Source organism: Cydia fagiglandana, chromosome Z (assembly GCF_963556715.1).
Source record: "Cydia fagiglandana chromosome Z, ilCydFagi1.1, whole genome shotgun sequence".
NCBI lineage: Eukaryota > Metazoa > Arthropoda > Insecta > Lepidoptera > Tortricidae > Cydia > Cydia fagiglandana.
In genome coordinates, this window is record NC_085959.1 from 16,714,593 (window position 1) to 16,731,055 (window position 16,463).

A 16,463-nucleotide genomic window follows, 5' to 3' on the forward strand; every position below is an offset into this window, starting at 1 on the left:
ACGAAATGTACACTTTTGGGTTCGTCTTTGACCTCTCGAAAAACGTGTCTCTTTTTCTTCTTCTTCCTAACCTTATCCCATTTCCTTGGGGTCGGCTCTCCTTATATGGCGTCGCCAGGAGCGTTTGTCCTGGTTCGTCTCTGGTGGTATTCTTTTTTCTTTAAGGTCCTTTTTTACAAGACCTATCCACGTTGTCTTGGGCCTCCCGCGACCCCTAGGCTTCTCACTCATCTCCAGCACCTTTCTCGTCATGTGGTCTGGTGGGCGCCTCATAACGTGGCCATACCATCGGAGTCGATTTTCGGTGAGTTTTTCTTCGATTGGCGTTACTCTGAAACTGCCTCTAACGTGGATATTCTTAACATGATTAGGGAATGCAAATCGGTTATTTTTTTGTATGGAAATAATCGGTTATTAACCGAAACCGCGGTTATTTCCATACAAAAAATAACCGATTTGCATTCCCTAAACATGATCCAACAGCGTTACTCCGCCAGCCCATCTCAGCATCCTTATCTCCGCTGCATGCAGTTTAGCGACTTGGTCTTTTTTGAGTGGCCAACACTCAGAGCCGTATGTCATTGCCGGGCGCACAGCTGCCTTATAAACTTTGCCCTTAATACGAACTGGCATTCGTTTATCGCAAAGAACGCCCGTGAGCTCACGCCACTTCACCCATCCAGTGTTGATACGGTTAACGATATCTGCATCTATAGATCCGTCGTTTTGCATGTTCGAACCAAGATATTTGAAGCTCGTTACTTCGTTCAGAGGGTTGCCGTCCAAGTTAATTGTGCTGAAAATGAAAACCTCGAAAAACGTGTCTAGGATTTAAATTTTAAACTAATTACCTAACACAAAAGTTACATAATATGATAACTGATAAGCTACAAAAACATTAGAAAACTATGGGGTAAGGGGGGATCGAAGGTCAATGGCGTGGGGGAGCCCCTTAAGCTGAAACTGGGAAATAGTAGACCATAACATCGTGTGGTGTACGAAATAGGAAGAAGTTTGCTCAAGTACGTAGCTTGATTGCATTCCTAAACGCTGAATGCGACTGAAATCTGCCGCCGGCACTTACGTATCGTCGACGTCATAACTCATCAATATACTCTGAACGCGCGGTCAATTAGGCTAGGGTTGGCTACACAACAATACTTGTATGAAACATTATGTATAATAGGCTTCATCATTTTAAAATGATTTCGTCAATTTGGTAGACAGACACTAAGCATTTGCTTTCCATCTTAATTATCATAGATACGAATGTCGTATGAGGAACAAGGTCAGCTAAATAAACTTTAATAAATATTTTCGTAGCTCATAGTTCCACCGGCACCGACTTTAAAGTGGGATAGTGTGAAGACCACTATAAACGTCATAAATTTTGACTATTATGGCGACACTGTCACTGCAAAGACTGAAGAGTTAACCTTGTCCGGCTGTATATAATAACTCTTTTTTTGTTAAGAGTTTAAGACGATTGTTCTTTTGCATAAAGCAGCATAAGCCCATGACCATAATGAATAATTGATTGAAAAAGTGATCCTCTGAGATGATAATTATTGCACTGGTGAGCTTTTATAAATTGCATGTTACGTAGGTGTAACCTAGCAGTTTGCGCCATGTCAAGGGTTATAGTTTTAACTAGATAAGAGGTCCATGATAACCTAAAAGGAAAGAATTACAAATAAAAAGGTGATAGAGTTGAATAATTGAAATAATGTTGTGGGGCGGGGTTGCTTGCGCGCGGATCGTTCTAAATTTAAAACGCGCGCGGCCGCAGAGCGCCCTGACCTACATGCGGCGGGGCCGCGATGCGGCGCGCGCGCTGCTCGCCCTGCGTACGTATTTGTGCGTGCATGTACAACACATCGCTTCTCTGTGTTAGTAATATACCTATTCGCCATTCCGCGTTTCGCCAGATGCCGGACGGTATTTGCAACATCTACTTACGAGTCGAATAAACAAACTCACGATTAATTCCATTTGTTACGAGACATAGAATATTTAGATACGTGGTTAAATTAAAGCGACTCCAATAGCAAAACCATATAAAAATATTTTTATTCATAATGTGTCCAATGCTCTAAATGGCGCCAATAACTTAGGAATCAGCTCTTTCCTATTTAAAAAAATGTAAAATACCGGGTTTATTGTCAATTCAGTTGCAGTTAATCGCAAACGTCGTGCAACGCAAGCATGTATCAGATGACACAATTCACACAAATCGTTGGCTGACCCGAATAGCGCGGTTGCGAGAGCCCCGCACCGCCTGGTCGACCTGCGCCGAGCCTTGTGCAATGCCACCGAGACACCGCACCGGCTCCGCTCGACACACCACTGCTCGAGCCCGACGGTTCACTCGCCCGCCACGCCACCACTAACTTAGCAAACCCTACATTTCATCCCAAGAAACTGAAACTGATCCTTCACCTGTCCGTGATAACTGATCAAGATGTCGTCATCCTCTTGATTCTTCCTTGAAGCCGGAACTCGGACAGGCAAACCACAGACAAAGAAAAGAAACTGAAGTACGGCCTGGATTGTGGATTATAATTTTTATGGTCTGGTCTGGTTTTATATCGATTTATGTTTAATTAGATTTTTTTAAATCGACAGTATTATGGGTGTAGGTCCAAAACACCTAAGAACATGATGGTATGACGTGAACGGAAACAAGTCAGGCGGGGTGGTGTATCGGGCGCGCGTCGGCGAATGTATCGTGCGTTTCGACACAATCGGCCGCCGTTCGGTGTCGGTGGGGTGCGCTCGCGCTGCTGCGCAAGCGCTTGTTTCACAAGACACCTCGGTCGGCCTGTCGCAACTCTACCCAAATGTGACCTGAACACGTATCACATTTACACACATCCACGGGCAACCGACTCGAATTTGCTATGGTGCCTGTCGAAATCTTAGCTACAGACTTGTAGCAACGTAATCGCCCGCTAAGAGGATTACTCGTACCTACGTCCAACGTAACGCGATGTGAGCTCACACTACATTTGCAAAATGGTTTTGAAAACAATTCTTATACGTTTTACGTAAGAAGTATTAGCATATACGCAGCTTCACTTATTCTATAACTGTCAGAAACCTTGTAAAAGGCTAGCAGATCAAAGGCCATAGAAAATAATTTAAACCCAAATAAGTTTCATACAACCTAATCATACATGTTTAAACAAAAACTAGACACTGTCTAGTTGGTATAAATGGAAAAGATGGTATAATTTTACATAAAATACATAAACTAGTTAGACATAAACTAATTAGATCTCATTTCTTATTAACTACAGTAAAAAAATAGGTACGCTCAAAACGCTCAGGCTTAACTCATTTAACATAACTATGTTAAAGCCTTTGAAGCTTTGTGGAATTTCAATTCTGGCCACGGATCGTGTTTATTGGAATGGTTTGTAATAGGTGGGTACTGGGTACTAGACTTATAAGTGTTATAAAGTTCTGAATTGGACGCCGGCTGCCCGGTCGTCGGTGCGCAAGCGACGAATAATTGTTAAAATTGTTACATGGATGGCTGCACATAGAATGCACGCCATTTTACGTAACTTACCTCTTGCTATGCAAAACTGAACTTTACTCTTGGGCGCGCCATAATTATGATGAAATGGCCCATCTTACTAGGAATAAGAAATGTGCAAATACCTGTTTTGAATAATACAAACTATGCGTCTAATTACTGTTATTAAAGTTGATAAATACACATTTAATCAAAAGTTTTGTTTCGGCAGTTTCGGTATAAGACGCCCGGTCCTTAGCCAAGACGACAGATGTTAAATAACAAAAAATGCGCGCCAGTCGACTATTTCGGCGCGCTGCCTTGACCTGAATCGGGTGTTTCGACAGAGCGGCCTCGCAAACCACCGGTCCTTTCTATTTTTTAGGCATTACCTGTCCTGTCATTATTACGATGGCTGCACGAGAGCCGCCATCTTGGATAGATTTTTGGTGTGGACGCGTCAGAACGGAGCGGCGTGAAAACCGGTTCCAATGCGTAAAATATAGTTAAGTATACACGATCCACTTGGCGTTGTACTGTACAGCGTGCGTGGCCGTGGCAGGGAAGGGAGCTCATGCCAAGGCGTGCACTGAAACCTTACGAATGTCTAATTGTAGGCTATGTTATAATAAAGCATTCGTGTTGTGTTGGTATGAACGTCTTATCGGAATCCAGTCAGTCTCCGTCGTACTCTACATACTATGAATAGAAGAGCATCGAGATCTTGACACAGTTTGGTAGATGATCGCGGGTGATGATTTATCTTGGTTGTGTAACGATCCGGCTGCCGCTATCTGGGCGTACGATCGAGTGCGTGCGGGCGGCCGGCGCGGCGCGCGGCGGTCGGCGGCGCTCGGCTGCCTCCGCCACCGCTCGGACCACGGCGGGGGACAGCGAGCGGGGTGCTGCCAGCCTTGACCAAGTTTCACCGACTCGTCGGTATAAGGAGTGATCCCCACCTCTTCCCGTCCTTTCGGTGCAAATGTGCACTACAATTCTTTATTTCATTATGATTTTGATAGCAAAGCGAATCTTTTGACAGTTTTGACGTGATGCATAACAGCTAAAAATAACAGAATTTTGGGTGTGTAGGTAAATTCTTAAGAATCTGCTAAAATTCTTGTATATGATAATTTTGACATGGAATAAACAGGAGATGGGCATAACGTTGTTCTCGTAACCTCGTTGTCAAGGTCGACCTTGACCCATCTGAGAGAAGTGGGACATAGCCACAAATAGCATCAGAATGCGAGGTGAACTTCTTACGTACGTGTCTATTTCTGCACATCGTTCGCTGTCACCAAGACGCGGATTTTGATTTGTAAAAATGACCTTGACCTTGATCTAGTTTATTCGTTTAATAAACAGAGCTGACCTCGTTTACTGTATTATCGGCAAGTATCGCGCACTCATTACGGCACTATTAGATGCACAGCAAACGCATTGTGTTCTAATTAGAAAAGCCAGCTAATTTAGATAAAGGTCGTGGCTGCGATGCGGCGTAGCGCCCTGTATGTAGCCAAATACATTTACATACTTACATTAAAGACTAACTGCCTAATACGGAACTACTTTGTAAAAAATAAAAGCTTTTTAACGTAGGTAAGACTTAACTTCAACCAACGCTGGATTCCAAAACAGTAAATCTATCTAAGAAAGGAATAGGTCCTTTTCCACATGTACTTATTTACATCTAGCGCAGATCTCACTCCTTACTAAAATCCCTTCATGAAGTACAATCCAGTTTGCAATATGAAACTGCACTCTGCGATGCTTAAATCCGTTACGCTCGCCGTCCTGCTCCAGTGAGTACCGACTTCGCATAACCCTGTCCTTTTCGTGCAGAAGCGCGTTGACTACAATAAAAACTGGTTGTTATTTTTAACTCGTGGGTTGGGCGAGCCGGCAACTCGCTGAAAACCCCCTTCCGTTCCAGCTTCAGTGTTATTTATTTGCCATCCATTTAGCATACTGCTATTCCAAGCAATGAACTTACACTATGCTGTTAGTCATTGCCAAAACCCACCTAAATAAACTCATCGTTGCTTTGAATTGTACACTATGAATTCTTAATTAAAATTGCGTAATTGTGTATTGTTCATGAACATCACACAGGTGGAGAGTGGCTTCTTCTCATTGATTAGATGCAAACCCACAAACATAGTTTGCCCCGCGTGTGAATGCCTTTGTCATCTTTATTTACTTAACATGCGATAGAATATCGTGACCTAGTTCTGCTTAAATGAGAGCTATCGATGACTAGAACGTGCGCAATGATTAATTAAAAATATCCGAAGAAAAATTAAGTAATATTAACTTGTAACTGTCGCTAACCAACATGTTACGAGTACTCAACTGTTGTTATAATTAAAAATACCGACATCCATTTTTATAAAAAATGTTATGCTCGTTTATGGGTTACCTGGAATTTATGTTATTACTAAAACTTTGTCAGCAACTAGCTCTGTCGAAGTTACGAAGAATCTTGAAGGATGTTAAATAATTAAGCCGAACTAGCTGCCCAGGCTGAATTTGAGAACCCTCCCAACACGTCGGTTAAAATCTCGACATCGTTCTCACCGGACTGCAAGAAACTTTACCCAAGCAAACCTTAATATCTCGGACAAGTGGAAGGATAACCGTTCCGAAAGGATTGGGATTTAAACCACATTCTCATTGCCGATGCATTGTCTCCAAAGTGCAATTGCAGGGCATCGTGATCGTGCACATCATTCAGTACTGTCAACATAGCAAATACGACGGAAACCCTGTAGACTTGTTTACTATCGACAGTGACGTAATCCAATGGATACAGAACCTTAAATTATCTTTATAAACCACTGAACGATTACTTATATTACCATACGAATAAATTTAAAATGGATGTTAGTAGTGTATCAAAGTCGATGGAAAGGTTTTTTTATTTCAACGAATTTTGTTAATAGTCCCAACTAGCAAAATAGTCGTATAAGAATTGATTTACTCAGCCTGTAATCGTATAACAGCCGAGTTACGGTTGTTGAAACACCAATATATCGTATAACAGCGGTTAACTCGACTATTTAGCAATTTTCGCTAATTAGTGCTATAATCATGTCGTATAAACGTTTATAGCACTATCTTTTAGCACTTTTATTCCACCTTTTAATATATGCTGAATTAGCGCTACTAAATCTCTTTTATTCAGCATAATTGTTCTATTAAAATCATATAACAGCTATAGAATAGCTAATTGTCTGAATAAGGCGCTTTAATACAACTGTTACTCAACTCTCTTCTCTGTTGCTATAAAAGCCTATTAAAAGCAATCCAATAACCATTTGGCAACAATGCTGCTGTAACAGCGCGCTTATATCATAATTCGGGTAATGGGGCTCAAACCGCTGTTATAGGAGCTGAAGTGTATTTACAGGTTTTATTCAAATTGTATTCAGCTTAGAGTACTTTTAAAGAGTTTTGAACTACATTAACAGCACAAGTCAGCCATGTTGTACGTTTCAATATAGTCCGGTGGCCAACTGCATGAAACCCTACCTGATAAAAAAACAGAAAATCCTACTCTGTAGGGGTAGCTGACTTTTAGTAGCATCAACTGCTCTTGGTCGGCCGCGGCTTAATTTCGCAAATTTTGCGTAAATGGCAAAATAGTGGCACAAAAATTCATCAAAAAAAAAACCCCATCGTATAATAGAATGAAACTTGCAGGGTAGGATAGCTGCCTTTGAGGACAGCAAAACAAAAGTGGTCAGCTACATCCTGTGTTGGCAGGTTCCTGTGTTCGACCGAATTTGTGGTACCACGTGACAACTACAATTTACCTCATCGAAAAATAGAATGAAAAAAACTGATTGTAATACCTACATTAAATTTGTTGACGTATGTCTTGGTCGGCCTCACCTTAGCCTGATAGCTTTTGCAGTCCGTCCGCATTAAAATAAATGTGAATGGCAGCAATCCTACAAGTGACATTCTATTTTTCGATGAAGTAAATTGTAGCTCACGTGGTACCACAAATTCGGTCGGACACAGGAACCTGCCAACACAGGATGTAGCTGACCACTTTTGTTTTTTTGATGAATATTTGTACCACTTTTTTGCCATTTGCGCAAAATTTGCCAAGTTAAGCCACGGCCGACCAAGAGCAGTTGAAGCTGCTAAAAGTCAGCTACCCCCACAGAGTAGGATTATTCTATTTTTTTATCAGGTAGGGTTTCATTCAGTCGGCCACCGGACTATAAATCCATAAACATGGCGACAACATGTGCTATAAGTGTAGCAGTAAACGCAGTTACTCGACTTATAGTCGAATTAATGAGATATAACAGAAACTAGATCGTGTAAGCAAATTTTTACTTATTTTAATTAATATTTTTTTATTGAAATTTAAGAAAATAGGCGGCCCATGAATATATATGAACCAGTGCCTTTGGTTTTATCAATAAAGTATTTTTCGCGCTAGGTTTTACTGTATTACGTGTACTTACAGACAGTAAAAACTTATGTACACAATCACGGTAAAAATAAATGTCATGGATGACAGCAGTAAAAAAATACTTAAGTACCTTTTTGTTTTATTAGATACGTGAAGACGATTAGGCCTCAAACTTAATCAAATAATTGAAATATAATCGCTTACCTGAGATCGTTTTTAGCACATATTTGTTGAATAAAAGCATTTACTGCACTCTTACACATTCAAAATGCCGAGTAAAAGCAATTCGGCTACTTTTACGAAACATTTTTGCTGAGAAAAAGCAGTGCGGTTGCTTTTATAGAACACTTTCACTGAGTAATAGCAAATTGATAATGTTTATAGAACAAATAATCGAATAAAAGCACTATCGTTGCTATTAAAACACTAGAAGCGCTTTATATCAACTTTTACTCAACTCTTACAGCATCGATTTGCTTCTTATACAGCGCTTACTCTATTTTTATAACACTTTTAGTCTGTATAAGTGCGCCTTTTCGCGTTGAGTAAACGCTTACAGGACTTTTATTCGACTGTTTTTACACCGTTTATAGCACCAAAAAGCGAAAATAAAAACGTGCTCTCAACTTTTATAGCACATAGATTTGCTAGTTGGGGTATACCCACCAAGGTTACAAGTGGGACAAGACGATGTAATAGAGCTAGAACTACATAATAAGATCGAAAGATTTCGTGATACCTTCAATAGGACAGCCTTTAAAGTAACCTACGGACAAGGACAGCAAGTTTTGTCAAGTAAAAAATGTAAAAGCCACGCAGCAGCCTAATCAACAATTTAATTATCTGTATTATTTCGAATCCTCTAATTAATACGATCATTTTAGGGTTTCGTACTCACCTAGAAACCAATAGTTTAAAAAGACGAACAAACCGCTGCGAAGGTACCGTTTGGCCTGTTCTAACAGAATGGTAACTATTTCGACTGCAGGCATATTATCTGAGAATGACCGTATTATTATATGTTACCAAAAACATACAAGTTACCGTCAAAGTATAAAACTTTGTCGTTAAACATAACTTTGCCCACCGCGTCACAGTTATCATTCAATCGCGTTCGTTTCATATCATCTCTCACACAGTCCATCCACCTTCTCCTCGGTTTTCTTCTCGCGTTACTTCCCTCCACATTTATTCGTAACACCTTTCTCGTCACATGACTTTCATCCCTCCGCATCACATGCCCGTACCACGCTGTTAACGCTGTTATACTTTCCCTACTATGAGTGCAACTTTCAGGCTTCCTCTTATATACTTAAGTACTCAATAGTACTCATTCTTTATCCTATCCATTCTTTTCACACCACACATCCATCTTAACATTCTCAATTTCGCTACATGCAATCTCTTTTCCACAACACTCTGATCCATAGGTACATGACGACAGGTCTATGATGGTTTTATAAATTTTATTCTTAAATTCAAAGAGGCATTCGAACTTCGCACGTGGCTCCCGTGACCTGTCGCCATTTCCTCTATCCTGTGCTAATCCAGTTTTTCACGTCACCGTCAATATTGCCAGCTCACTGTACTGTACTTGAGCGAACCGAGGTACTTACTTTTAAGTCGGAGCAGACCGGCAGTGTAACGCCATCGAGTTCTATGGCAGCGAAACTGGAGAGACCATCGAAATCGTATAACATATGTTCAGTTTTAGATCTGCTGACCTTCAGGCCAAGCCAACATTCTCCAGTTTTCGCCCTTCCGTCCTTTCTCCAGTAAGTCTTCACCCAGCAGGACAATGCCATCAGCAAAATTATTTTATTAGTAAACGCCATATTTATTTGTGAGGCATCCTGAAAATCCTGAAATACAGTCTCTTATTAAATTACTATTTCTAATACAACATCACACACGTAATCACGTCAAAAATAATAAATCGCACATATTTACAATATCCACGCAAAATATATAGTCCCTGTCGTCACTGAAAAATGTTGAAAAAGGTCTCGGTATTTACCAAACATTTTCACAAGTAATAAAGGAAGGTAGCAATTTTGATATGGAATATTTCGTTCCTCATACAGAAATGTGACAAGTAGGTACATATCCGAATTATTACCTACATGTGGAACGCAATATTGGAAACTTTCTGACGGATTTTAGTACCTATTAGTGAGGAAGTTGCGATGTGGTTTTCTCATATAAGCTTATGATTTTGGGGCTAATCTTAAGTATATTTTGTATCTAGTTTTTTTTTCTTATCTACTAAGCATAATACCGATCTGTCGAAAGCAGCCAAAACTTGAACAATACCGTAGTCAATTATAATAACTTATTTCATGCATGAGATGCTCTTTAATAATAAGAACCGTATCAAGTTAAGCCGTGTCACAGAATAAATAATAGTACTAGGTACAGAAGACTCGCTCTCTAACAAAACGCGTCTCTGTCACGATCAGCACAGATATGGCCGCTAGGTGGCGACTGCGCTTATGGCAAACCCCAAAATTGGGGTCGAACGGATGTACTTTTAGCTACCTGTAGCAAAGCGACGAAATCGCGGAGTGAGCCACGCCTGGCCGTGTACATAAATGTAAATAATAGGTAGCTGGGAATTTTCGAATATGTATAGCCAGGGGAATGAGATCGATAAGGTTGAGGAATGACCCCTCTGCACTGCACTGTGTTGATTGTTACGGGCCACGCGGAAAGAGTAGATAATTGTTCATGACAGTTGGAGTGGCCACCCGCTGTGGCCACTTTGTTGCCACCTTCTTGGTGTTAAAAATACAAACATACCTTCGTAAACAAGTCATATTATATTAGGTACCGCTCGGCCGCTAAATGCTATCGATTTGTAGGTGATATTTAATTTTCACGTAGGCAGGTATAAATTGTATGGCACGGGTATAAATTGTATAACTCAACTTATGTACATTCTCTCGTGCTGGTCGAAGCATTTGATGTAATGTCAACATTGTCAACAGCTAAATGCCTTGAGGAGATGAGGATTCGGACCACTATTTTTTTGTTCCGCTGTGAAAGAGAAGCGCTGCGGCTGTAGTGGACGGACGGCTTGTTATTGTCGTCAACTGATGTTTTTTTTAACTGCGCTCTACTTATGTACTTTTTGTTAAAAACAGCATCCGATTTAAATAAAAAAAGACTTAAGGTGACAGTCCATTTCCAACGACAACTGCACTACTGTTCATTTTACTATGGAAATTGACAATGACAGCGACGCGTTCAGTACCGGTAGTGCAGCTGCGGTTAGAAATGGAATGTTACCATTAAACTGTGTCAAGAAGTAAGAGACGTAAGTTCATGATTATAACTTCTATCGAGGAGATTTAGTTTAAATAGTCCAATCAGGGACTGGAGCGATATCCCCTCTGAGGATTTTGGGAGGTTTTATTTCGTGTTAAATTTATTACCTACCGTTGATACATAACACCCTTTCATTTTGGCTTAAGCAGTTAGTTTTAGCTTTGTACGGGTAAGCAGTTATCTTTTCGAATGTCTGATACCCGTTCCAAAAACGCTAACCTTTTGAAGGGGTATCTCTTATAACGCTTATGCCATTTTCATCTTTCTATTCATAAAATAGGATCAATATTGCTAATTTATGTTTTAAATGAAGGACTGGACTAGATTAACAGCACAGGTGACAGGATTTTCTGAATTAGTTTTTGACGTGAAACGTAAGGTGAACGTTTTTAACAACCCGTAGAGGAGCTCTGGTCAAAAACTAGATGTACAGGCTATAGTGCATAATTTTGTTCCTTCGTGTTTTCTCGGAAACTTTATTCGTATTTGTCATACTACTTCAGCCAACCTCAGTACTTTTTGTACCGACACTGACTGAAATAGCAAGGACACGTTCGTACGTCTCCGTGAAAATAATTATGCACTACATCTTTAATGAAAAGAATGGCGCGGTGGCCTATATCTCTCTGTAACTATAATACGTATATATTGTAGTATGTATAATTGTATATGTATAGCTTTGATATTAGTGTATAGAGGAAAGTAGCCATTACTCAGAAATGCATGTGCCGCTGACATCTAGACGCATTCGGAGCTAAAATGACCACTAGTTGCAGTGTTTATTACTCATTAGTCCATTAACTGATTTCGGTGAAATTGGTGGTCACTTGATAGATTTTATTCCATTTCAAGAAAAATATATAAATAAAATACGCATGATTACAATAACGTCCTCTACGTGTTGGATCTATATCCCCACGCACGCCTTATAAATGACCGGGCTCGAAAGACCCGAGAGTTTCAAAACGGAGATACACATAATAATAATAATAATTCAGCATGATACGTCCCATTACAATAAGCCGTAAAAAATGAGACATATTATACAGAAATTTTACAACTGCTCTTGTAAAGCAAAATACCTCGGATACTTCGGATAGTAAGATGAAGCAAAAACGGTTTTTTACAATCGACTTTAACCCTAGCAGAACATGTTCATTGTTCATCTCCTCAAATAATAATGCATTTGAATCTGGCCGCGGTGGCGCTATTAGCGGGTTTGAACGCACGATGGCCTGGCAATCTCGAGTTCCTGTTGTTAGGCACTATCGATGTCAAATATGTAGGTACTTATTGCTGTGAATATAATTATTGTCTAATAATTTAATCGAAGTAATTTTGGTTTATTATTTAATAACATATGCGGAATTAAATCTGGACAAAATACAATGTCATATTAAATAAATACAACATGGTTATTTTTTATAAATTATCATTATGTTTAACAATGTATTTAACAACGTTGATTGCAAGAAAGTTTACTCCAATGCGATATTTTTAACTGAAGTTGTGGTACTTTCTGTCCATAGCTGTCATAAATACAAATGTTAGCATTTTTTTAGGGTCCAATCATATCTTCCTTAGGAAAACTTATAAGAGACTTCATATGCTCGATATATTTCACATTCTCGTCCGTTGGACCATTGGTTATCTCAAAATAATAGTTACCTTGCCAAGAATTTCCATTTTAAGTGACATATGATTAGTCCCCCATAAAGTACGTTTGACGATGCTCATATCTTCAAGATACTTTTAAACAGTTTTACTGCCACATTTGAATGTTCTCGTGACCTCGGTGTAAGATTTTGTGACTCAGCAGGCCGTCAATTTCTTTAATCTCTCTCAGAAAACCGGCTAATGCTGGAATGTTTCCCTGAACAAGGTTTTCTAGTGGTAAAGTTATAAAGACACAGACGTAAAACCATCTGCATCGATTGATGGTAGTCATACGTACCACGTCAATCAACCACGTGCTGTATCACGCCACATTGCAGCTCGTCGATAAAAATCGTTCAGTCGCTCGTGGGAATGGACTAGGTCAATTAAAATCCATGTGGCTGTTCTAACTATGCTTATCACTTATCCTTTATCCTATGTAAGATTCTGCAAAATAATTATGGTAAAATGTGTTGTTTAAACATATATGTATCTGTACATAAGATTTTTAATTGTTACAGCTGTTCGAGCAGACCGTATGCGGGGAGGGCGAAACAAATTTGGCCCTATGTACAAACGAGACCGCGCTCGCAAGCTTCAAATGATGCGGCAGAGGCAGATAGCAGTGCAAACACTGCGAGGATCGATCGGAGACGGTAGCCTCGTTCTAGGCTTCGGCTCTCCGTACGCGTCAGTACCAGTGAAGCAGGAGATTCAGATACCGCAGGTGTCATCGCTGACGTCGTCGCCAGAGTCGTCGCCGGGCCCGGCGTTGTTGGCCGCGCAGCCGCAGCCGCAGCAGCCGCCACCGCCTCCCGCGCACGACAAGTGGGAGGCGCACTCGCCGCACTCGGCGTCGCCCGACGCCTTCGCCTTCGACGCTCCCGCCACCAACGCCGCCACGCCCTCCAGTACAGCCGAGCCCACGAGCACGGAAACCCTGCGAGTCTCGCCCATGATCCGCGAATTCGTCCAGACCATTGACGACCGCGAGTGGCAGAACTCACTCTTCGGACTCTTGCAGAGCCAAACTTATAACCAGTGCGAAGTTGATCTCTTCGAGTTAATGTGTAAAGTGCTGGACCAAAACTTGTTCTCTCAAGTGGACTGGGCGCGAAACACCGTGTTCTTTAAGTATTTAAAGGTGAATTTCCAGATAAGTATGAGAATCCTTCCCTCATCCCCATTCCGCTCCCCGGTGTACACCAATTTTGCTGGCGAAAGTGTAGCATCGCACTGCTTAGCGAATTTTATATGTGACTTTATTATAGAAAAGCTATGCGAACGATTCTATTCCAGAGGTAGTTATGTGTTAGCGGAGCGCTAGTCGATAGTGTGAGTCGAGGTTCATGTGAAGCAGCTACGTGGAGGTGCCGGTCGCAATCGATACTTACGCCGCGCCGCGTACGTCCAACTAGGTCAAGATCCCACAAGCGTGCCGCTTGCCGCCTGCCACGGCTGCCACTGACTGTACGGGGACGGCCAGCCTTTACAAACAAACACATCCGTAATTCCGTACCTGCTCCATCATTCTTACCTATGTTCTTCCTATTCCTACAAAGCACATGGATGGATCCATGATGTAAACCCGCCGCCGCCGGCCGGATAAATCTTAGTGATTGTCTGTTAAGTAAATTCGTGAGATAAAAGTAGCATTTAAAAAAATGGGAAATACTAAAAACTTCGGAGACGTTATCGCATCTTTGGATTTTTTAATGGTGAAAAAGTTAATAAAATTACGAAGGAAGTATATAAAATACAGGATGGTCTTGATTCTCTATGTAAACTCGGTTGCCTTATACCCTGAGTAGACCTAGTACATGACTATACTTAGCAAGCCCGCGAGGTAGACTATCCGTCTGTTTTCAACTGTATTAATTAAAGAGGGACAGGTACTCTATCTCGCGAGATACTGTCGCGCCAATCATGTGCTAGTCCATATACTAAAATAACAGGTCATCATAATAATTTTTTATATTTGGGGACAATCTTACACAGATCGAGCTCTCAAACTAAGCAAAGCTTGTACTATGGGTAGGTTACTAGGCAACGATATACATACGTAGTAATACGTACATATATATTATATAAAACTCCCATGGCTCAGGAACAAATAGTATCTGTGTTCATCATACAAATAAATGCCTTTACCGGGATTCGAACCCGAAACCATCGGCTTCTTAGGCTCACACATTACACTCTTGGCCAGACCAATTTACTACTAAATATATAAAGTCTTAATACTAAAATGACAGTTGGATTGCGCAATCCAACTATTTGAATCATATCATTTTAATTTCTGAGATATAATAAGCAAGAGTTTAGAGATCAATCAGCGAGAGGCAATCGACAGGAGCGGGAACATCGTTGGACCCACGCCGTGGTCGTCGTACGCTTACGCAAGAACCGCAGCCGGTCACGTGGGCGTGCGGCGTTGCCATCCCGCACCCAGACAGTTGTCCCTCTCTCGCAGACGGCGTCCATTTTACAAATAGCGATTTTTGTTTCGGCTTAGCGGCGGGGCTTGTTTACGACTAGTTCTCAGAAATTAGGACATCGTCGAATCTGTATACCTACTAAGATATAATATAAATAAATGCCTTTACACTTCCCCGTGCGTGCCAGCCCGATCGGTAACTCCTGATTGCTCCGAAACATGTCGCATTGCATGCGTCATAGAAATACGATGACTTCATATGAAAATTTTAGGTAATTACTGTAATTAGGGTACGGATGTGTTGAGTAGCTAGAAAATAATAATCAACAAAAAACTAATGTTGTCTTTGTCCAATTAAAGTGACGTAAAATGGGCATGTAGCGCTGAAAGCGCTGAGCAATGCGGACTCTTCCCTCCGGGCGTGACGTAACGCGAGGCGGCAACGCTGCACTTTCCCGGCGCACTTGACACACTGGCCGTGGCCGCGTTGCCCGAGAAAGCACTTTTTACCGCGGGCGCGTAACCACACCGGTCGTAACGGAACGCAACCTTTCTTCGCTTTCTCTTACGTAATGTTACCAGTTACGATTAGTCGCTCGCATAACAGCACGATGAACTTGGGCCGCTTGAACGGCCGGTCGATGACGTTGTTTTTATTTAATCATGCACCACACAAGCCGATACGTAATTTAAATTTTGTTCAGTTCCTTTTTATAATATTTAGTTCAACGTTTTGTACACTTCGATGATCGATTAAGCACGTTTGAAAAAAAAATTGCAACATAGGTCATTTAAAAGTAAATTTTGTATTTCAGCGCTTTGTTTTCAATTTTAATAAAGTTATTTTTATACAGGCAATCGGAAATGCAGAAATAAGAATTAAATATCGATATCCCAGTTCACACTCGTAATTATTACGCGGAGAATTTTGTTGTACCTAATGAAGTTTTCGATAATATAGATATTTCGTACGAAATGTAATAACACCGTTCAATATTAAATAAATTATTCATACCTTTGCTTTAGCTTAGAGTGGCTTTGATTTGATCCTGTGCTGAAATAGGTTAGCATGAAATATTTGTTTAGCTATA

The 16,463-nt window shown here is 40.8% G+C and overlaps 1 protein-coding gene across 6 annotated transcripts in view; it reads left to right on the forward strand.

The window, feature by feature from the left end:
* The window catches only part of LOC134678279 (nuclear hormone receptor FTZ-F1), a 104,991-nt gene that overhangs the window by 68,387 nt on the left and 20,141 nt on the right, over positions 1-16,463 (forward strand). For all 6 annotated transcript variants that reach the window (XM_063536769.1, XM_063536764.1, XM_063536763.1 and 3 more), the window contains one exon: positions 13,457-14,079. In XM_063536769.1, the coding sequence (XP_063392839.1) occupies positions 13,457-14,079 (623 nt within the window). The remainder of the gene's footprint in view (positions 1-13,456; positions 14,080-16,463) is intronic.